Genomic DNA, 23,087 nt, shown 5'->3' on the forward strand with positions numbered 1-23,087 from the left:
GGAGTGGACGGTTGCCAACACCCCGGCGGTGGCTTTTATTCTCCGCTGCCTGTAACGGGAGCCCGGGTGAGCAGTCGGGATGCCTGCCTGGCAGCCCCGGGCAGGTCGGCAGGACGCGCCTTGCTGCCGAGAGGGCTGCATTCCCTCTGGGCTCCTGCTGCGGTGAGACACAGGCAAACAGGAGAAAGATCGCTGTGTGAACTTAGGAGCAGGTGAAGAGGAGGTTGGTTCTGAAAAAGGAGCTTTTAGACAGGGAAGTTGAGCACCATGGAAACAGGCAATATGATTAGCCCATGGCTAAAACAGTAAAGAAACAAATAGCCATCTCTCCAAAGGCAAATTCCCAACAAGACTACGCAGCGGGCTTTGCCCTTTGATGTGCGTTAATTAACGTAGCCAGTAGGCACCTGTTAGCTTAATTACCTGTTACCATGTCTGTAGATACAATGCCAAAGCAATGAACCAGCAACTAGATGTGACCTCTAGCGATATATCCAGGCATGACATTTTGTAAAATTGGACTTTGACAAAGCACGGGCATGGATAAGTTGTTTTCAGCAAGAATGAAAAACGCCAAGACAACTTAACAAAACAGCAGGGTCATTTGTAACCTTTAAATTGTGCTGTGCCACGTGTAACTTAGCACCGGGGCTGTAGGACTACAGGCATGTCCAGATTGGTTCCTGAAGATGTCAGAAGGAAAGCGGCGTTAGCTTTGACAGTCCCTGTAGTGGCCGATTTAAAGTGGCCTCTTCACATTCCTTTCCTTTTCCAAGGCAAGCGGTCTTGAACCTATACAAACCCTGCCTGAAAATGTGGCTAGAAACCCAGGAATGGGAGCGGAGGGGTGGTCTCTTTCGTGCCACGTCGAGAGCAGGACTAGACAGAGGCACTTTGTAACTGCCCTTAGGTAGAGGTCTATATGGGGTCTAAAAGCCCTAAGCTCTGCTTAGAGCCCAGGATGTATCCATAAAATGCCATACAATGGATTAGTTTTTTCAAACCCACAAAGTAATTGCCAATCTAAACTGTGTTAGGGAATGTATTTTTCAAATTGCAAAATCAAAATTCAATAACCTAGGAAGTGCTACGGTTGTATTTTTTTTTGTTTCCGTAACCTTAATGATCTTTTCAGTACGGCGTTTTATACGTAATGTACGTCTGTGTTTTCTCTCTGTTATGCAGTCAAGTCCAGAATAACAGCAGTTGCTGAAATAATGGTCACAAATCATATAATTACTAAAGCATTACCAGCTGTTTTTATGTGTTTTCACAGTAACAAAATCACTTCCTGCTTCCAAAACGTGCATGAACAAGACTACTCAAGTTAATGGTTTTCCCTGTTGTTTTGGGTGACCATAAAGCAAATTAATCTCCTACAAGAGCCCAAATTGGAACGAATTGTTACCGAAATCCTTGTCATGAGGGAAAACACAAACTCCAATATCGTGTAATGAATTAAACCCAACTTGTGTAATGAATTAAGGAAGAAATGGGGTTCTGGGAGAGGGTGGGGGCTGGAATTAAGGAAGAGATGGGGTTCTGGGAGAGGGTGGGGGCTGGAGCAGGTGGGTGCAGGTCTCTGTCTCTGGTTCTTTTCTGCATGTGGGGGCTACGGGGGACCATGCTGGAGCGGTGGGTTAGGGGTAGCCGTACTCGTTGGCTGTCTCCATGTCAGCCTCCCTCTGCACAAAAAACTGCAGCTGGCCCAGTGGCATCTGCAGGGCCGGCCGCTCCCGCCCCTCCTGGGCCAGCCTGGTCATGCGCTCCCGCTCGGGCTGCTGCTCGGCTGTGATGGGCACCGAGTCCTCCTGCTCCTGCGGTGGGATGGGCGCAGTGGTGAGGCCCCGCCAGGGCCTGAGGGATAGCAGGGAGTCGGCGGGAGGCTGCGGCACGTGCGGCGGCATGTGCAGCTGCTCTGGCAGCCCCTGGCGTGGGGTTTGGCCCCCCGTGGGGGACAGGCGCAGCCAGCTGGGCTGCCTGGGTTTGGGACGTGCACCAGTGCGTGCCTTGCTGCTCAGTGCCACTGCCGGTGCCGACTCCTTCTTGCCATGAGGTGGGGTCTCGGGGCTGCTGGCAGGGGACCAGGGTCCCTGGGGGGCACGCTGGGGCTGGCTTGGGGCTCTGGATCGGGCGGTTGGTGCACCGGCCCCACGACCTTCACTCCTCACCCCCGTGGAGGGATGTCTCGATGGCGTTGAGAAATGTGCCCTCTGGTCGGTGCGGGGCATCCTTGGCCCCGGGTTGAAGTGGCTCTTCCTGGGAACGCCGGTACCGCCTGGGGTGGGGATGCTGGTGGTGGGGCTGTCAGCAGCGGGACGGGGTAGACATGGCGGCTCCAGGGGTGTTGGTACCAGGCCGCGGTGGGGGGGCGGGTTCCGCGGCGGTGGTTCCTCGCAGGAACCGCCAGGTGGCGCCGCGGCTGCAGCCTCTGCCTGGCAGGGGGCGCGGCCTCCTCTGCGGGGGCGGGGCCGGTGGGGGCGCGGGGTGATGGCGGAAGCGGCGCTGGGCGGGCCCGGGGCCGGCGCCCTCATGGCGGGCAGAAGGGGCTCCCCCCATCCCAGAGCGGTGCGTGCGCCTGCCCCGCCTTACGCCTGCCCGCACCGCTCCGCGTCCTCGTCCCGTCCCGGGGCCTCCCAGGGCTGCCCCGGGGCACTGCAGGGGCGTGCGGCCTGGTGCTGCCGGGAGCCGCGGGGCGCGGCGAGTCCCTGACGCCGGCAGCCGGCAGCGCGGTGTCGCCTGTTCCGGTGAACGTAGCGCAGCCCCTGGCAGTGGGGAGCCGTAGCTTAGAGTGCGGGGGTCTGGGGGGACCGGGGTGGGCGAGGGTCCCTGGGCCAGGCGTGGGGCCGCAGCCCCGGGCCAGCCGTTTAAGGCCTCCGTGCGGCAGGGCTTCAGTGGGCCGGCTGCATTAAACCTGTCCCCTCCCGCTGCGCAAAGGCCCTTTGCCCGCTGGCCTCCTGCCGGGTCCTCGGGCGCTTGGCTGGCACGTTGCTGCCCGTGGAAGCTCTCTGCTCGCTGCTTCCTGCCCGCTGCCACCTGCTGCCACGCCGTCCCCGTCCCGCTTCCCCTCCAGAGGGTTTTCGAGTGTTAGGCCACCTGGTGCACCACCATCTTCTTTTTCGTTGGGGGCATGCTGTCCTGCGGGGAGGTCTCTGGCATCGTGGAGGCACTGGCTGGCGCGGGGCGCTTGGCCTTCTTGCTGCGCTCTTCTCCCCGTCTGGGCACCACCCGGCAGGAGATGGTGCCTGGGGGCAGCAGCAAGGAGCTTGAACACACCCGGGGCTGCATCTGCAATGCCCCCTCCGCCAGTTGGCCCGTCTGGGGCGGATGATGCTGGGGGGCAGCCGGGAACCCTGCCAGGGCTCTGGGCAGTGGGATCTGCAGGGTGCTCAGCAGGGGACTCTCCGGAGGACCCTTCAGGGGATCCTTGTTGGGACTCTCCCCAGGCCTGTTCTCTGAAGTCTCCTCTGCGGTCTCTGGAGGACTCTGCGCAGAACTGCCTGCAGAGCTCTCCTCGGAAGTCTCCACGGGTCTCACTGGCTGCCCGGTGGGGAGGTCTTCTGCCACCTCACACTGCTTCCCCTTGGGGTCCTGCAAAGGGTAGGCTGCGACCCCCCAGGAGGGATTGGTGTCCCCCAGCGTTGCCGCCAGCAAGTGGTCCTCAAGGTAGTTGCCCTCTGCCCTGTCCTCCAAGAAGCTGGGAACTTGGTTGAAGGATGCGGTGCTGCAAAGGCTGTTGGGGAAATCAAGGACATCAGGGACAGTGTTCTAGCTGTCCCCCCACCCCACCACCAGCAGTGGCTCCTGGGGCAGCCACCCTCTGCAACATACTCCAAGATGTCGGGGAGCTCACTGAGGAGGTCAGTCAAGTCGGGGACATGAGGGATGGTGTCCTTGCTGTACCCCAGCTCCCCCGCCGCCACTGGCTCCTTGGGGCAGCTGCCCTCTGCCCCGTACTCAAAGAGGTGGGGGAACTCATTGAAGAAGGTGGTCAAGTCGAGAACATCAGGGACTGTGTCCTCATTCTCCTGCAGCCCCGCCGCTGCCACTGGCTCCTTGGGGCAGTCGCCCGCTGCCCCGTCCTCCAAGAAGTTGGGGACTTGGTTGAAGGAGGCGGTGCTGCAAAGGCTGTTGGGGAAATCAAGTACATCAGGGACGGTGTCCTAGCTGTCCTCCCACTACCACTGACTCCTGGGGCAGCCACCCTCTGCCACGTACTCGAAGAGGTCGGGGAGCTCACTGAGGAGGTCAGTCAAGTCAGGGACATCCGGGAACACGTCGTCGCTGTTTCCCAGCCCTGCCGCTGCCGCTTGCTCCTTGGGGCAGCCGCCCTCTGCCACGTACTCAGAGAGGTCAGGGAGCTCAGAGAGGAAGGCGGTAAAGCTGGGGCTGTCGAGGCTGTTGGGGACGGTGTCGAGCCAGGTGAGCATCTGGTTGATGCTGGCTTCCTCTGCCTGCCCAGGAAAGGCCTCAGCGAATACGGCTGCCCCCTGAGCAAGCCGATGCGCGGGCATCCCTGGGGCCGCTGGGGTGGTTACCACTGCTGAAAAAGCCAAGCCAAACCCGGGGTGGTGCAAGCTTTCCTCCGCTTGGCCACCCACCTGCAGGCTCTGCCAGTCCCCAAAACTCACCTTTTGGCTTTGTCGTGGTTCTGCTGGTCAGCAGAGCCAGGGTGGTCTGATGGGGGCTGGCGGCAGGGTCACTGTCCTCAGTGGCCGCCCCATCTTTGCTGGAGGCCTCCGACAGCTGCTGGGCACTGCCGGGCAGGGTGTGGGGCACAGGGGGGCCCTGCCCGCAGTGCTGAGCTGTGGGGTGGTGGGGGTCTGGACAGGCAGGGATGTGCTGCGGGCAGGAGCCTGTGGGGTACAGGAGCTGCCCCTGGAGCACGGTCCCAGGCCCCAGCCCCACGGGCTGGTGGGGCACCAGCGCTCCTGTCCCCAGCTGCCGTCCCCAGCCGTAGGCAGGGAGACAGGCAGCAGGCATGGGGGAGAGCTGCACCCCGCAGGGAGGCTGCCCCATGGCGGGGAGCTGCACCGGGACCCCCAGGGGCCCTGGCACCCCCTGCCAGACACCGGCCTGCACCAGCTGGGAGGTGACGTGGTGGAGCTGGGCAGGCTCAGAGGACACCAGCACAGAGGGTGACACGCCGGCAGTGACCGGTGGCGGCATGGCTGGAACGGCGAAGCTCATGCCGGGCACTTGTGATGCCATCAGCAGCCGCAGAGGGAAGCTCTCTGCTGGGGGAAGCAAAAAGGGGTGGTGGGGTGAGGTATCGGCGGGCAGAGCCAGCGGGGGGTTACCTGGGGGGCAGGAGCACCTCGAGGAGCGGGAGCCGCTGCTGTACCTGCCGTGGCGGTTGGTCAGTGTGGGGTTTGTTGGGGGTAAAGAGCCTCCGTCCCCATGGCGAACACTCCACCAGCACCTGCTTCAGCCAGCCTGGCGAGGGTTTGGTTTTCATAGCACAACACCTTCCCCTCTCAGTTATTTCCCATCTGGCTGATGATTTCCTGTCCTTAATGATGGTTTCCCATCCCCACCACCCTTTCCCATCCCAGCGATGATTTCTCAGACCCATGATGGTTTCCTATCCCAATGGTTTCCTACCCCCACAGTTTCCCAACCCAACCATGACTTTTGGGGGGAGGTGAATTTCCTGTGCAAGGGGAAGGAATGGGGCCGGGACCCTGTGGCCACGATGGAAAGCTTTCACAAAAATTTGGCAACTGGCCCCTGCCCACCAAGGAGAGAGCCTGGGACGCCCAGTCTAGCGTTACGGGAGGAATTGTTGCATTCGTGCACGCGAGCTGTCCCGTTCAGACTGGGGCACCCCGAATGCGGTGTCACACACGGTTCTTACACCTTTCACGTGTTCAGGTCCAAACTGATTTGACCAATTGCTACTTAACACACACACACACACCCCCCGCCCACGCGGGCGGCTGTTTTGCAAAGCGAGGCTAAATCTGTGGTGTTGTCATCCTTCTGCTTCTTTCTTGATCCAGGCATCCCTGGAGTCGGTCTGGCTGCAGTTCCTTATCCCGGTGCCAGAGGAGGGGAGGGTTTCACAGAGGTGTTGGCGGGGCTGGGACACTGGTGTGATCTGGCTAGTGCAGAGCTATCCTTACTTCTCCGGCGTGGGGACTGTCCAAGGGAAGAGCTACCGATGGCATCTATCTGGATTCTGTAAGGCCTTTGACATGGTCCCCCACAACATCCCTCTCTCTAAAATGGAGAGAGATGGATTTCACCGGTGGACTGTTGGGTGGATGAGGAATTGGTTGGATGGTCACATCCAGCAGGTATCTGGTCAATGGCGCAATGTTGAGATGGAGATTGGTGATGAGTGGTGTCCCTCAGGGGTCCATATTGGCACCAGTACTCTTTAATATCTTCATCAGTGACATAGACAGTGGGATCCAGTGTGTCCTCAGTGAGTTTGCAGAGGACACCAAGCTGAGTGGTGCAGTTGACACGCCTGAGGGACATGATGCCATCCAGAGGGACCTGGACAAGCTGGAGAAATGGGCCCATGTGAACCTCATGAGGTTCAACAAGGTCAAGTGCAGAGTCCTGCACCTGGATTGGGGCAACCCCCAGTATCAGCACAGGCTGGGGCATGAAGGGATGGCGAGCATCCCTGCCGAGAAGGACTTGAGGATACTGGTGGACAGAAAGCTGGACATGAGCTGGCAATGTGCGCTTGTAGCCCGGAAGGCCAACCGTATCCTGGGCTGCATCCAAAGCAGCGTGGCCAGCAGGTCGAGGGAGGGGATTCTGCCCCTCTGCTCCGCTCTGGTGAGACCCCAGCTGGAGCACTGCATCCAGCTCTGGAGCCCTCAGCACAGGAAAGACATGGACCTGTTGGGGCAGATTAGGAGGAGGCAACAAAGATGATCAGAGGGCTGGAACAGCTCTGCTGCGAGGACAGGCTGAGAGAGTTGGGGTTGTTCAGCCTGGAGAAGAGAAGGCTCCAGGAGACCTTATTGGAGCCTTTCAGGACTTTAAGTAGGCTTCTAAGAAAGATGGGGACAGACTTTTTAGCAGGGCCTCTAGCAACAGAGCAAGGGGTAACAGTTTTAAACTAAAAGAGGGTAGATTTAGACTAGACAGAGGAAGACATTTTTCACAGTAACGGTGGTGAATGACAGGCACAGGTTACCCAGAGAGCTGGCAGATGCCCCATCCCTGGAAACATTCATTGTCAGGTTGGAAGGGGCTCTGAGCAACCTTCTCTAGTTGGAGATGTCCCTGCTTATTGCAGGGGCATTGGACTAGATGACCTGAGAAGGTCCTTTCCAACTCAAGGATTCTCTGATTCCCAGAGGACAAGCAGCTGAGCATAACCTATCACTGCATGGTCTTGGTAAAGGCCAACAGCTTCCTGGGCTGCATTAGGAAAAGCATTGCTGGCAGGTGGAGAGAGGTGACCCTTCCCCTCTACTCGGCACTGGTGAGGTGACATCTGGAGTGCTGTGTCCGGTGCTCAGCTCCCCAGTGTAAACAAGGAAACTTGTTGACCCATGTACCATCTCCACTGCCACTGGGCACCAAGAAGAGAGCCTTTAAAACCAGAACTTTTGCTCCCATGGGACCCAGTGGTACCGTGAGCTTAACCCGCATCACAAGGAGAACAGACCGTTTAATAGACCGGTTCCTTAGACATTTTATTGGCAGCACCTTTGGAGGAAGAGCCCAGCCTTCAGGCAGTGCAGCTGGGAGATGCCCTTTGATTGAAGAGCTGTTATCGGACAGGCCACACCTGACACAGTGTTGTGCGAGGGTCAGACACAACTGGATCACACCTCAATCCAAGGAACATAAGCCCAGAAACATTTCTACAAGGAGGATTATCACAAGGGAAAAAAAGTAGACTCCTGGCCTAAGAGAAACTCTGGGAAATGTGGAGAGGAGACGGGCTATTGTCAGGGAAACAGCGTCCATTGGGTGAGTTTCCTGAGGGCATCCTTGAGCTCCTGGTTCCTCATGCTGTAGATGAGGGGGTTCACTGCTGGAGGCACCACCGAGTACAGAACTGCCACCACCAGGTCCAGAGCTGGGGAGGAGATGGAGGGGGGCTTCAGGTAGGCAAACATGGCAGTGCTGACAAAGAGACAGACCACGGCCAGGTGAGGGAGGCACGTGGAAAAGGCTTTGTGCCGTCCCTGCTCAGAGGGGATCCTCAGCACCGCCCTGAAGATCTGCACGTAGGACACCATGATGGAAACAAAACACCCCAGTCCTAAACAGACACTGACAACAATCAGCCCAACTTCCCTGAGGTAGGCATCTGAACAGGAGAGCTTGAGGATCTGGGGGATTTCACAGAAGAACTGGTCCACAGCATTTCCTTGGCAGAGGGGTAGTGAAAATGTGCTGGCCGTGTGCCCCACAGCATGGAGAAACCCAGTGCCCCAGGCAGCTGCTGCCATGTGGGCACAAGCTCTGCTGCCCAGGAGGGTCCCGTAGTGCAGGGGTTTGCAGATGGCAACGTAGCGGTCGTAGGCCATGACGGTGAGAAGAAAATACTCAGCTGCCATCAAAAAGGCAAACAGAAAGACCTGTGCAGCACACCCTGGGTAGGAGATGGCCCTGGTGTCCCAGAGGGAGTTGGCCATGGCTTTGGGGACAATGGTGGAGATGGAGCCCAGGTCGAGGAGGGAGAGGTTGAGCAGGAAGAAGTACATGGGGGTGTGGAGGCGGTGGTCACAGGCTATGGCGGTGATGACGAGGCCGTTGCCCAGGAGGGCAGGCAGGTAGATGCCCAGGAAGAGCCCGAAGTGCAAGAGCTGCAGCTCCCGCGTCTCTGCGAATGCCAGGAGGAGGAACTGGGTGATGGAGCTGCCGTTGGACATTTGCGTCCTCCGGGCATGGGAGCCTGTCCAAGGAGGAAAACGCATCACTAAGGACATATTTATCTGAGCAAAATCTGTGCTGTTTCTCACAGAAACCTCCAAGACTGACTGTCCCCTTTCGGGAAGACCTTTGGCCGGTGCCTTTCATGAGCCGTGGTTGGTGCTGGCCGAGGATGCCCCAAGGAGCAGGACGCTCTGCTGTGGGCTCTGGAGGACTCAGTCCTGCCCTGTGTCCGTAGGTCAGGAGGAACACGGGGTGATCTCGGATTAAATTCACTTTTGATATCAAAGAGCTTTGCAGCTTTGTTGCTCCCAATTCACCTGGTGGCAGAGCAGAGCTGTGGGGATTTTGTTTTGTTTGTTCTGTTCTTGTCCCCCCACACCCGAGGGCAGGAGTGCTTTTAAGGCAGAAATCTTTGTCGTTCCTGCTGCGCTCCAAGTGAAACCGTGGCCGGCAAAGGGACTGTCCCTTCGAGCAGCATGAGGACAGCCGGTCTGTCCGTCAGCCCCGGGCTCAGCTGCCCGGTGCCGGCACCTTTCTGAGCTGGAGGACTATCACACTGCGCTGTTCCCCAAAAGAACCCGGACACTGCTGAGAGCAGAGGAACCCAGTTCCACGTGCAGCTCTCCCAGCCGCTCAGCCCATCTCGTGGTGCCTGAGGAGGATCTCAGCTCTCCCCACCCAGCCAGGGACAGAGAGGGTCCTTGCAGCTGCCCACATTCCGCCCTCCCGCAGGATTTCCTTGGCCTCAGCCCGCGGTGGCTTCTCTCTCGGGCACCTGGGAAACACAGGCTTGCCATGGGTGAGTTGTGCCCTTCTGGAGGGCAGCCTGCAGCCCAGCAGGACCCCCCGGGAAAGAGTCAAGTGTCCCAAAGCTGGGGTGTCGTCAAGGGAGGGTCAGGTCTTTTCCAGCCCCACGCACTGGAGTGCCCAGAGCCCCAAAGTGTGGGAGGGGGGTTGGTTGCTTTTCCTCCATGGAAGAAGCTGCAGGAGAGGACCCAGAGCGCTGGTGTCTCTGCTGAACCCGACTCCTCACCCCCGGTTTCTTGGTGGGGCTGCTGGGACGGCAACTGATGGCCAAGTGCTTGTGAGGCTGAGGGTGCGGAGCAACGGTGTGAGGGAGGGGAGAGCGGGGGGTTGCTCTGGGGAAGGAGCCGGCACTGCAGGGGATGGCAGGAGGTGCCCGAACCCCCCTCCCACCACGTTTCTGGGATCTCCTCCCTCTCCCGCTTGGACAATGTCTCTGCTGCCAGGCGCTGTCTGTGCTGGGAACCACTTCCCTGTGCCCGAGCCTCCTCCCTGTCAGTGCTCACAGACAGAGAGCCCCATCCCACCCACGGGGTGCCCGGCTCTGCCCTGCAAACACCTCCTGGAGCTGCTCCGGGGGCATCTCTGTCCGTACAGGGGCAAAGGAGCAGCTCACATGACCCCTCAAGAGAACGGGCACCTCCGTGCCTTCTCCAGAGTGGGAAAATAAAGTCCCATGTCCCACTTCCCCCCCAGCCAACCAAGAGGACCAGTCTCCAAGCACAGATTCCTTCCCTTTCAGGTAATCCCCACTTTTTCCATCCTCTTGTAGTTTCCTGCGAAATAGCCAGGGAGAGATCCCCCGGGGCGCAGGGACTCCCGCAGAAGGACAGCCCTGGGCAGCCCTGGCCGCACACCCAGCTTTGTGTCCCTGTGGTCCTCCACAGGACAAGGACACCGTCGTTCCCTGTCCCACTGACGTGCAGCAGGGAAGCCCTGCGCAGGAGCACGTCCTCCTCTTCTACACTGGGGAAGCCGTGAGTCCTCCTGCAGATGCGACAGCTGTGGGATGTGCCAGCTCGAGGAGATCCCTCCAGAATCACCAAATTCAATGCCCGGCACGCCCAGACTTACCGTACAGAGGGCTGTGAAGAGCTGTCCCCCACACTCAGCTCTCACCACCCTCCCACCCCAGGCTGCCTTTCTCCTCTCTCCCACTCCTCTCCGCTCCCCTCGCTGCCTGCAGGCAGTGCCCCCAGCCCTGCTGCGCTGGGCAGAGGAGCTGCTCCTGGGCAGAGCTGTCTCTCTGCAGCGCTGCCCGCTTGCCACCAGCTCCCTCCACCCCAGCAGCCCGGCCCAGCTCCGCAGCAGAGGACCAGCCCACGGCAGCACTTTCTCTGCCCGCGCTGGGCTCCCTCCGGGTGTCCCTGGGGCTGCAGGGAACCTGCTGGGAAACAGGCTGAAGCCATCCCTGGGGTGCCCTCCCTCACCTGGGGAGGGACACTTCTCTCCAGCAGAGTCGCTTCCCCTCTCAGACACAGAGTTCGACATGAGAACTGTCGTTCCATGTCCCGTCCTTAGGCAGGACCAGCAGAACGTGGCAGGGAGGGGTCTCCTGTCCCCTGCCGAGGGAAGGGACTCGGCTGAGACATTCAGCGAATGCCACCCTGGGGGTGAAGCCCTGGGGCTGGAAGAGGACTCGGCTCCCTCTCGTGCAGACCACAGACCCACAGCAGGGGGGATTCCCCTTGCCTCAGTGCACGTGGGCAGAAAACAGGCACCTGCCCGTCAGCTCCTCGTCTCGGCTCTCGTGCTAATTAATGGTGACTGAGGGTGTTCGGGTGGGAACACCTGGTGACATCTGAGGTGACACCAGAGCTTTTCCAAGATGTGTGCAGGTGACTGCAAGCTCTAATGGAGCAACGCTGAGAGACAGGGCAGCATCTGGGGGGTCACGTTGGAGCCCGGTGGGGAATTCCTTTGGTGGAGGGAAACGAGAGCAGATGTTTACAGTTGGACAACTAAAACCTTCCCTTTTCCTCATGTCCACAGCAGCCTGCAGAGGTACTCAGCTGACCAAATGGAGCTAAGTCCCTCTCCTTCGCTTCTCCATCAGCTGTAGTTCCTAGACCTTCATCGACTGTAATGGCCGTTGTCTCATGGACATCCCACACTGCTTAACCTAAGTCAGGGCAGCTGCTCAACGGCCAAGCACAGGCCTGGGGTGCTACGTGAGATGCCAGCGCTCCCCGGCACACCTACAGGCTGCTGTCAGGGACCACACAGGGCCTGCAGGAAAACCACTGCTCTTGCGAGGGGATGCCTGACAGACACCCCGGAGAGCGTTGCAGGCAGGTTCAGTTCCTCTGTGCAAGCCCAGGTGGCATCTCAGGCAGATTTGGTTTCTGTTGGCCAGCCACTGAATCCCACCACTGCGGTGAGGCAAGGGCTGACTCAAGTTCATTCAGCCGATGCACAGCAGCTCGCGGACAGGAAGCCCATCACCCCAGGGTCTCAAATCATTTGGCTACTCCCAAACTCTCCTGGTTCTTCGTTCGAAAACCCTTTGCTCAGCCCCGTGATGGTACAATCAAGGAACAGGTGAATGATTTTCACAGTGTTCCTGGATCTCCACATGTCCAAACACCAGCACATTTTCAGCAGCACCTTGTCTTCCTGGAGATCAGCTTCACCTCCACCACAGGCCTTCAGAAGCTGCAGTCAGGACAAGGAAGTGCAGAAAGGTTTATTTCAGCAAGACAAAGTAGTCCCCAGATGAATGGCCCCAGGTCTTCTTGGGGACTTAATGACCCCGACACTCGCTGGAAGGGGAGCACAGCAGGATGCACACTGTCCCGCTGGTGTCTGGGGTCTCTTGGGACAATTCCTTTGCACAGTGCCAGGACAACAAAGGGGATGCTCACCTGAATCTGGTCCTTGTCGAAGAGGCAGTGCTGGTCAGGGATGTGAAAACTGGCATCAGCCTTGGCTGCAGTGATAATGAAAGAGTGTGAAAAAAATTTAACCTCTTCGGGGGACTTTCAGTGGTAGTCCCATGGGCAGCAGCACCCACGGGCAGCAGAGCTCAGTGCAGCTGGGCTTTTCGGAAAGCATCTAAAAGCACGAGAACTGTCCAGACCGATAAGCAGAAAACCAACGAGACATTTCAGGAGACCAACTTGGCTAAAGAAGGAACCCATCAAGAAGCTCCATATTAAAAAGAAAGCAGCCAAGAGCTGGATGCAGGGACTGCAGGAGGAATTTAGAAATAGGGATGGTTTTAGGGAAGCCAAAGCTTCCCGAGTGGGGACCCTTGCAAGAGGTTCAAGGGCATCAAGAGGAGCTGTTACTGCATCCATAAAGAACTAAAGAAAGCACCAAAGATCATGTGTGGCCACTGCAGGATTTAGTAAGAGCAGGTGTAGATAGATCGGAGATCCTCTCTGTCCTCTTTGCCTTAGGCTCGTCCAGCAAGGTCTACCAAGCCTTTGCGCCTTGAGGCAGGACTCTGGAGGCATCTCCCCTGCTTACCAAGCCCGGTCTCCCCTGAGCGTCTGCCTGCCCTTACTGATATCTCTCCATCCTCGCAGACTGTTCATTGAAATACCAAGTTTGGGTAATTCAGACTCTTTCCGTGTGGCCTATTGTCCCACAGAACTGACCTTGGAGTGACATTGCTTCCTCCTCGTGTCCAATCTCAACCTCCCAAGCTGCAATTTGTGGCATTTTTTCTTTCTCATGCTGTTTCCCAATTTTGAGAAAAGCTCCACCACCTCTGAAACCACCCTCCAAGCCGTCTCAGGCTACTCCTATACTGCCCTGAGCCTCTCCACCACTGGGACAAAGAAGACCAGGTCTCTGAGCCGCTCTACACAGGGCATCTGCTTAAGGCCCCAAACCTGCCTTGCCAGGTCTCCTCTGGGCACTCTCCAGCTCATCCCAACTCTATCAAAATACAGGGACGAACGCCTGTGGGGGGGTCCCTAGCAGTGCTGTGCCAAGGGGAATAATAACATCCCTGGTCTGGGTGAACATGCTCATCCTAATGCTGGCCTTGCTCGTGGTGAGCATCAACCACTGGCTCGTATGGTGTCCCTCGTAGCTCCAGGCCCTTCTCCTCAGAGTCACGCTCAGCACGTCAGCTCCCAGCTGGCCCTGATGTAGAGGTTTATTATTCCTCCTGAGGCCAGACTGGCCAATTCTCCTTGAAAACTTCAAGAGGTTCCTGTTGGCCCAGTCCCTGAGATTCTCAAGGTCCCTCTGGATTGAAGCTCCATTTGGTCAGTTGTTCATATTTGTGTGGGGGTGGCTTACCATGCTAGTGGTGTGGTCTGAGCAGATAACAGCATGAGGAGCTGCAGGCCTCTACAAGACCCAGGTAGGAATTGCCATGAACACAATCTGCAAAACACCAAAGGAGGCCACAAAGCGCTGCCGCTTTGTTGTGAGGGTGGTGAGACATTGGAACAGGTTGCCCAAAGAAGTTGTGGATGCCCCATCCACAATGGGGATTTTCCTTGGCAGTAGGACCCGAGGAAATGGAAGGAGGCTGCATCAGGGGAAGTTCACACTGGCCATTGGGAAAAGGTTCTTCACTGAGAGGCTGGTCGGTCACTGGAACAGGCCCCCCAGAGAAGTGGTCACGGCACCAAGCCTGTCAGAGTTCAAGGAGCGTCTGGATGATGCTCTTAGTCATCTGGTTTAGTTTTAGGTAGTCCTGCCAGGAGCAGGGAGTTGGCACGATGATCCTTATGGGTGCCCTCCAGCCTGAGGTATTCGATGATTCTGTGACTCGGGGCGCTGTTGAAAGGCATTTGAAGGACAATGTCATCACCAGGAACAGTCAACACGGGTTCACAAAGGGAACGTCCTGTTGAACCTATTTGAGATATCCTATGATTCGAGGATTTTTCCTTCAGATTCCTCTCAGCTTGCCAGCTGCTGCTTTGAGCTTCAGGGAGTTAAAAGCTTTCCTGTCTTTCAACAGTCTAAGTGTCTCCTTAGACAACTCTTTCATTATGTCCACATCTCTCTTCTCGTACGTACCTAAATCATTTCTCAGGAGATTACCCCTTGTAGACAGGTGACCTCCTGAGAGGCAGCTTGTACGTAGCACGTCGTTACAGAGTGTGTTGCATTGTTTATGAGAACTGATCACCCTTACTCTTCTGCCCTTACACATAGGAGCAATTCCTCCGTGCCTGTGTGCAGCCAGTTCTCTAAGGAGGGCGGGGGGAGATGGTGCCATGGAGCTGTCACATCCAGCTGCAGAGATGAGTGGAGAAGTCTGGTGCAAGGGACGGTGATGTCAGTCCCAGGTGGCCGATGTCAGAAATGGTGAGGGGGGAGCGGTGAGGAGCAAAGGTGTCCATACAGTGTCAGGTCTTAGGGGACTGCTTCTCCCAGCTGTCCAGCCCTCCTGAGGGGACACCCTGGGTCAATACCACTGGCAGAATGCTTCTATCACCTCTTCTTCAGACTGAAAAGTAATTGAAAATACCCTTTAAAATACAAAGTAATTTTTACTAGATGCACTTTGAAATCTTCTTCCTTGGCTGCACTATGAAACCTCTCTAATTAGCTGCACAAGTCTTGAAGACTTGAAGAAAATTACGGGAAGAGCCATGGCTCGTTAGGGCTTTCTGTGTTTTAATGAGCCCCATGGTGTGTTTGGTGCTGAGCCCATGATCCTCAGGTACTGAGAGAAGAGTGAAGAAAGTGCTCAAGAAGTCTGAAGCTCCACTCAGAGTACCTTGAAGTATTAATTGGCCCCACTGAGGGCCATCACTGACAACGTCTCCCCAGGGACTCGTTAGAGCAGATGGCTGGAGGCCATGAGGGCCGGTAGGCAAAGGCCCTGTGCAGGCGGCTGTTGTGCTGAGGAAACCCTCGGTCTGTTTTACGAAGCAGAAGGGCCAAGCCCTGACCCCCAGGCCCTGGGACCACAGATCCTGTCCCTCAGGCGTGGCTCGGGGCTCTTCCTGGGGGCGGTGGATGTGAGGGTGAGCAGTGCCAAGTGTAGGAGAATTCTATGACCCCTCCTGGTGTCCCCATGCTGGGGAAAAAATGTCCAGAGTCTCCAAGGAGGGCTTCCTCTGGTAGGCCTCCGTGGTGCAGGCAGTGGCCATGGCCAAGGGGACGAAGCCCTCCGTCTGATGAGCCGTTTAGTCTATGCAGAGCCCTTGGCCACCTCAACCGCAGGCTGTCCTGCACTGTCCCATGCCTGCAGCTCTTTCCCTTCCGGCTGCAGACAACCATCTTGCTTTCCCACCTGGCTCTCAGCCCAGCATTTCTGTACCTTCAGGGATGTCTCTCTGGTCTTGCTGGCCATTCCTTGAAACACAAAGCCATGGGCTGATCCAGATGCCCTCTGGGTGCCCTCTTGCACCACAAGGCTGCCCTTTGATTGTGGTTTCTTCTGCCTCACCTCCAGTCTGAACCTTCCAAGCTGCACTTTTTGGAGTTCTCTTTCTCTTCCCACTACCAAGAAAAGCTCCACCACCTCTGAGAGCACCCTTCAAGATGTTGTAGGCTACTTCTGTAGTGCCCCAAGCCTCCACTTCCCCAGGCTAAAGCAGCCCAGGTCCCTCAGCCTCTCCACACAGGCCCCAAACCCCATCCTGGGCAGATCTCCTCTAGAACCTCTTCCGTTCCTCCCCATTCCTCCAGACTGGGGAGCCCCACATAGGTGACACATGAGCCCAAATCTGACCACACCGGAGCTGAGTCGAGGGGGATGAGAACCCCCTTGTCTGGGTGGCCACGCTCCTCCTCATGCAGCCCTGTAGGCAGTTGGCCTTACTAACTTTGAGCACGCGCCACTCACTCATATGGTACCCCTCGTAACGCCCAGGCCCTTCTCTCCTCAGGGTCACTCCTCAGCTGTTCGGGTCACAGCCTGCCCTCATGTTTGGGGTTCCTCTACCCCCAGAAAAGGACTCACAACTTCTCCTTGTAAAATTTCATGAGGATTCTATTGCCAAATCCGAGAGTTCTCAAGGTCTCCCCCAGGGGTGAAGCTCTGTTTTGAGATCTTTTAGTGTGTTCGTACAGGTGGCCCACCAAATCTGTTGACAGGACGTGCCTCTAACAAGATAGCAGCACCAGGACTTGCAGGACACTACGCATAAGGGAAGGAAGCACTGGTTCGATGATATTGCTGACCAAGGTACACATTCCGATGGTGACTCGCTCAGAAGCGCCAAAGGAAGGTACAAAGGAAGCCAAAGTAGGGCCAGGCAGGAAAGGGGAAACAGAGGTGGGCTCTTTGCACGGGAGGGTCCAAGGATGGCCAAGGGGAAGAAATTGTGAGCAGGAAAAGAGGGAAAAAGGAAAGAAAAGGTGAAGTGAAGGAAATGCTCAGGGCTGCCCGGGGGGAGCTGCCAAGCAGCCCTGCATCTGAGCAACAATGCCTGCAGTGGGACAAGAAGTTCACAGGTCGTCTGACCCAACTTCTTTGTGGCTGACTTCAGTGGTCACTGGGAACCCGAGTGCTTTGCTTCCCGTCACGAAGAGAAGACCTGTTGTGGATGGAAATGCAGAATCCTTCATGCCGAAAGGGACCTCAGGATGTGTCTAGGCCATCCTCCTGCTCTCAGCAGGGTCAGCTATGGGGTCAGAGCAGGTTGCTCAGGGGCTTATTCATTTAGGGCTCAAAAAGCTGCAGGGATGGAGAGGACATGAGCTCTCTGCAAATCTGCTTCAGTGCTTGACTGTCTTGATGGGGCAAAAGTTTCTCCTCCCTTGTTTCAGCTGATGCCCATTGGCCCTCCTTCTCCCATCATGCATGACAGTGCAGAACCTGGCTCCATGTTCTTGCTGATACCCAAGAAGGAACAGGAAGGCTGTGATTAGGTCTCCCCAAAGCCTTCTCTTCTCCTGCCTTTGCACCTTTGCAGCAAAGACAGACAACGTCATCCTGGGCTGCCTTCGGAAGAGCGCTGCCAAAGCGTTGGTGGAGGTCCTCTGTCCTGTCTCCCCAGCACTGCTACACTTTGTCTTGCTGACTTGGCTCAGCGTTTTCTGCTATACCAACACACTGGCACTGCAGCCAAAGCGGCCCTCCACATCCTCCACCAGTCCTGACTTGTCATCTTGCGAAAAACCTATCCAGGAGGGCATTCTCATCATGTCAGGTCAGGGATCACCTTCCCCCTTCCCTGTAACTGAGGCCTTCTAGCAGAGGGCCATGGTCTTCAAAGTCCCCCGTGATTACCAGGGTCTAAATCTGTGTGCCTTCCTCCAGCTGCCCAGAGGACAACTCGTAACCTTCCCAGTCTTCCTCAGGCACTTCAGCGATCCTGACCAAAAAACCATTGTGCCTCCAGGAGTTAGGGATCCATGTAAGAGTGTTCCTGAGTAAAGCCAGGCCTGAGCTGTGCTGTGCCCTACGTACAGCTTGGCCTGCAGGCTGTGTTCTGCAGATCATATTCCTGGGCTGCAGAAGGAAGTCGATGGCAATGAGCAGTCTGCAGGAAGCTCCCACCTGGTACCCGTAGGCCAACTGCGCTGTCCTTACCTTTACCTAAAACTGCCACAACCAATCCACACGGGAGCATCCTCTTCTGGGGGCAGTAGAAATGACGGCACGAATTTCGTCCCTTCTAAGAAAACACTGAACGTGATGACAGGAGCAAAAGGTTCACAATTTTCTACACATTGAAATACCTTGCTGTGAACAGGAGTTTGCGTTGTGCTTTCAGACAAACCCCTGAGCGTGATTGTCCTGTTTAGGAGATAAGTACTGGAGGAAGATTTCATGGGTTTTTTTACTAGCACAAACATGATGACTTTTTGCTTAATATCCTCATGAGAATGTGGCTGTTAATTCACTTTGTGGCATGACTGTTTTATTTCACAAGTGACGTATCTGGAGACATGAGTGTAGAAATACTGTCATTGCTTCTGTTTGGATACTCTGCAAAGAAAGCTTTCGGGCGCTGTCACCACATCAGTCGGCACCTTCTAACCATTGCTGTTGTGTTCTGGAGAACACAGAACTTTGGTAAAGGCTAGTCCCCAGGGAAAGACTAGTTTAATTTATTCTTGTAGAAGGGGATAACCCTTCCACAGATGGGATCTGCAAGACTCGCTGCATGAGCTGACCAGGCAGAACAACCTCACCATGATCTTCCAAGGCACACGCCGGCTGCTGGCCTTTCAGCTTCTCGGATCAGCACCCACACCGTGGTCGCACTGCCGTCCCAGCAGGTACTCGTGTGGAGAGGACGTGGCCACCCCTACCCAAGCCCTCTTCCGGGGTGGGCCTCGCAGGTCCTCGGGGAAAGGGAGTCCCACAACCAACTTGCCCACCAGCTGCCTCTGCTGGCCTGTCAGAGACACTGGCAGCTGTGAGCCTCACAGCACATGTCCCAGCCCTGACTCAAGGGCTGACCCCCAGCTGCTTCCGAAAGAAGGGACCTCACCGTCCCCTTCCCAGCCACGTTCCTGCCGCTGGCCTCTCAACTCCAGAGACAGAAGTGACCTCACAGCCACGTGCCTTCTGCTGTGCCATGAGAGCCTGCGGCACAGCCGACCTCACCATCGCCCTCCCACCCATCTCCTCCCTGTGGCCTAAGAGCTGCTCAGACGCGGGTAACCTCACGTTCCTCTTCCAACGCCGCGGCAGCGCCCTGGGACCTCACGATCCCTGCCCTGCCCCCAAGGGGCCAAACAGCTGGAGTCAGGGCTAGGAGAGGGGACCGAGGTGAGGGGGGTAGAGCATGGGAAGGAGGGCTTTGGGGGGTGGGTGTTCAGCTTACAATTAGACATTAGAGCTCGCCGTTCTGTGTTGGGGTCAGGCAAAGTTTTCTGTGGTAGTTTTGGTGTTGTGCTGCCTGGTCAGTGTTAGCGAACGGGCTTGCGCTGTGGGGTGGGTGTTGTTTAGGGCGGCAGCGAGGGCTCGGGTGAAGGCCAACATTTCAACGCTCGGGGTATGGGCAAAGGATTACGGTGGTCAACAGGGTAAGAGTATGGGTAAGGGGTTGTGTGTTTGGGCTTCGGTTTAGTGGCAAATACTGAGGTGGGGGATTGGAGTAGTGGATTCGTTCCAGGTTGAGGGGTGGCCTTTAGTGCAAGAAAACACTCAGGGGAAGGAAGGGGAAGGGGCAGCACTTGTGCTTCTGGCCTCTGTCTCCCCAAGTAACCCTTAGGCAGGACACAGCCCTGCTTTCCTGGGAATGGCTGAACTCCCGCCTGCCAGGGGGAAGTACTGAATTCATTCCTCGTTTGCTTGGCTTGCACGTGCAGCTTTGCTTCACTCGTTCAACTGTCTTTATCTCAACCCACGAGCTTCTTCACTTTTGCCATCCTTCTGCCCTTCTCTCCCCCATCTGGCTGTTGGGGGGGGTGGGTGAGCAAGCACTGGGTAGGGGCTTAGGTGCTGGCTGGGGTTTATCTCCCACTCCTCTTAATCCTTTCCCCATTGGCCATGCTGTTCTTATTTTGTACCTTCCTTTGGTGTTTCTGAGATGGTTGCTGGGGTATTTTCTACCCTGGGCAGCAAATCCATGAAATAAGTGCCCCCTTTCATTTCCTGTAGTGTCGTGCAATTGCTCCATTGCTGTCTTGAGAGAGGCTCAGGCATCTGCCCACATACCGAACCATCTCAGCCTGTGCCTTTCGGTGCTGCCCACGGAGACGGGATTCAGCTGAGGCTGAGGGGGAGAATTCCATCTTTGGCACCAGGAATGTCACCGTTATTAATATCCTGTCTTCCTAAAGGCTGAACAAGTGATGGTGTGGTGGTGCATTCCGCCCTGCCCTCGCTCCTGAAACTCTCATCAAGCATTGGCCTTGGTGCAATGAGTTTGGCAGTTAAGAGCCCCGTGAATTAGGTTCAGCATCGTAGGGGTGACTGTGAGAAACCTGCCGTGACTGTCAATGGAGATCTGGTAAATACAGCTGATGGAGAAGGGCGAGAGACTTAGCTCTCCCGATGGCAATGACTCCAGCTGCTCAGAGGAGTACCTCCACAGGCTGCCCTGGACACACGGAGCAGGAACAGGCTTCACTGTCCTAAGCGTGACCATCCGCTGTCACTTCAGCTGGCCAAATACATGCCCCAGCAGCCTCCAAAATGACGACCCCAGACGCTGCCCTGTCCCTCTGAATTGCTCCATCAGAGCTTACAGTGACCTGCACATGTCTTGGGCCACCTCTGGCACCTCCAGTGTCCCCTGTGGTTTGCATGGGTACAGGAGGTACAGGAGGTTCCTCCCTTTGCCTGTCTGGGTGTCCTGTCTCACGGTGGGACAAGCAGAGGTGATCTTTGACCTGACTCTGTGTGTGAGAGGGGAATGACGCTGCTGGAGAGAAGTGTCCCTCCCCAGGTGAGGGAGGGCACCCCAGGGATGGCTTCAGCCTGTTTCCCAGCAGGTTCCCTGCAGCCCCAGGGACACCCGGAGGGAGCCCAGCGCGGGCAGAGAAAGTGCTGCCGTGGGCTGGTCCTCTGCTGCGGAGCTGGGCCGGGCTGCTGGGGTGGAGGGAGCTGGTGGCAAGCGGGCAGCGCTGCAGAGAGACAGCTCTGCCCAGGAGCAGCTCCTCTGCCCAGCGCAGCAGGGCTGGGGGCACTGCCTGCAGGCAGCGAGGGGAGCGGAGAGGAGTGGGAGAGAGGAGAAAGGCAGCCTGGGGTGGGAGGAGAGGTGACAGCTCACTGGGGCAGGAATCCTCACAGCCCTTGGACACGGTAAGTCTCTGGCTGCAGGGCAGTGCAGAGGAGTTCCTGGAAGTGCCTCCTGGGCCTGGCACACCCACAGCTGACAGGACCTGTCAGGACAGCTCTCCTGGCTTTTCTCTGGTGCGGAGGAGGAGGAGGAGGACGTGCTGCAGAGCAGGGCTGTGTGCCGGGGCAGGGGCTCTGCCACCCGGCAGGGTCAGGTCTCAGCCTGCCCAGGGAGCTCCCCAGAGCTGTGCAGGGGAAGCGGTGGGTGGCAGGAGCCACCCCCCGCAGGGCAGGGCATGGTCCTTCTGCTGTCGAGAGAGCGCTGCGAGGGTCAGAGAGTCTCACAGCTTCCCTTCTGCTTCATGGCATTTCCAAGGGCACTTCTCGGGAAGACATCAGCTCAGCAGCAGCTTCCCCTTCCCAGCCACATCAGGCGTCCTGCGGTCTGGTCTTCAGCCCCGCGCAGGCAGAGATGGCCCTGGGCAGTGCCCTGCCCCGGGAGGTGTTTGCGGGCAGAGGTGAGCACAGGGCAAGCGGGATGGGGTTTGTGAGCACTGACGGGCAGCTGAGCAGGGGACGGGGAGATGCTCCAGGCAGGAAGAGCTCCCAGCAGCAGAGACACGGGCAGGGAGGGAGGGAGCTGCTGCCAGAAACGCTGGGGAGGGGGATGTGGGCACCTCCCTGCCGTCCCTTAGGCACAGACACCTTCCCCTGAGCGACTCCTCCCTGGTCTCCTTTCCCAGCCTAAGCAGAGCCTCTGCCCCCCAGCCCGGGGGTCCCGGCCATGCCCTGCCGCTGCAGCAGCCGCAGCCAGAGAAGGACAAAGCCCCGATTCCCATTGGATTTGCACGTCCCTCCTCCCTTGGTGTTTCACTGCCATCCCCTCCTGCCTGTTCTGCCCGTGTTCTCAGCCTTGGGTTTGCAGGGTCAGAGCGGGGCACGGGGGTCGGGGTGGCAGGGTCAGCTCCTGTTCAGACACCGACCCTTGGGGCCCTGGTGTACAGACGTGTCTGTGCGAGCAAGTCTCCTCTAGACAACGGTGGAACATTCAGCTCCTTCCCCGGGTGTCCTGCTGGGCTGCAGGGTGCCCTCCAGAAGGGCTCAGCTCTCCCACGCTGTCTCTGGGCTACCCGGGATCCCCATGGAGAAGACACCGCGGTGCTAAGGCTGTGGAAGTGCTGCTGGGCAGCTGCACAGCTGATCTCTCCATGTCCCCATCTGGGAGGGGAGAGATACAATCCTCCTCAGGCAGCTTGAGAAAAGGCGAGGGGTCTGCCCATCTGCTCGTTGAACCTGGATCCCTCTGGTCCCAGCGGTTTCTCGTTAGGGGAACACCCGAGTGTGATCATCCCCCAGCTCCAGGCTGCCAGCACAGCACAGCTGAGCACAGGGCAGACGGGCAGAGCAGCTCTCCTCTCTCTGCACTACGGCACCGTCCCTTTGCCGCTCAGGACCCACAAGATTTCACATGGAGGGCATTGGAAACGTCAGGGATTTCAACCACCCAAAAGCCCTCCTAAATGTGGCAAGAGAAACTAGAACCAAACAGACAGAACCAAATCCCCTCAGCTCCGCTCTGCAGTTGGGCGAATGGAAAATGCCGAGAAGCGGTTTGATATATCACGAGTACGTTTCACTGGAGGTCACCTGCGTCCCTAGTTCTGTCTTGCAGCACAGCAAGAAGGGCTCCTCAGGAGCCCATTGCAGAGCCCGTGCTCCCAATGGCCCCCTCAGGCAGCAAAACCAGGAGCTGCAGTGAGGCAGCGGCAGAGAGGTCTTCCTGAAAAGAGAGAGCCTGAATGTGGGGGTGCAAGGAGACATGGAA

At 57.3% G+C, this 23,087-nt stretch overlaps 3 protein-coding genes across 3 annotated transcripts in view; 2 read left to right on the forward strand and 1 right to left on the reverse strand.

Moving 5' to 3' along the window:
* Window positions 1-23,087, forward strand: part of LOC309416429 (serine/threonine-protein kinase PAK 3-like) — a gene marked incomplete at its 5' end in the record, with an annotated part of 266,010 nt that overhangs the window by 46,563 nt on the left and 196,360 nt on the right. The gene's annotated exons all lie outside the window — the stretch shown is intronic.
* The window catches only part of LOC309416404 (E3 ubiquitin-protein ligase RBBP6-like), a gene marked incomplete at both ends in the record, with an annotated part of 135,506 nt that overhangs the window by 20,039 nt on the left and 92,380 nt on the right, over window positions 1-23,087 (forward strand).
* LOC309416405 (olfactory receptor 14A16-like) lies at window positions 7,923-8,852 on the reverse strand (the record flags this gene model as incomplete). The annotated part of the gene is made up of 1 exon (XM_082015961.1): window positions 7,923-8,852. The coding sequence occupies one exon, from the start codon at window positions 8,850-8,852 to the stop codon at window positions 7,923-7,925; it is 930 nt and encodes a 309-aa protein (XP_081872087.1).

This window comes from Phaethon aethereus (genome assembly GCF_964289735.1).
Source record: "Phaethon aethereus genome assembly, contig: HAP1_SCAFFOLD_108, whole genome shotgun sequence".
NCBI classification, from domain to species: domain Eukaryota; kingdom Metazoa; phylum Chordata; class Aves; order Phaethontiformes; family Phaethontidae; genus Phaethon; species Phaethon aethereus.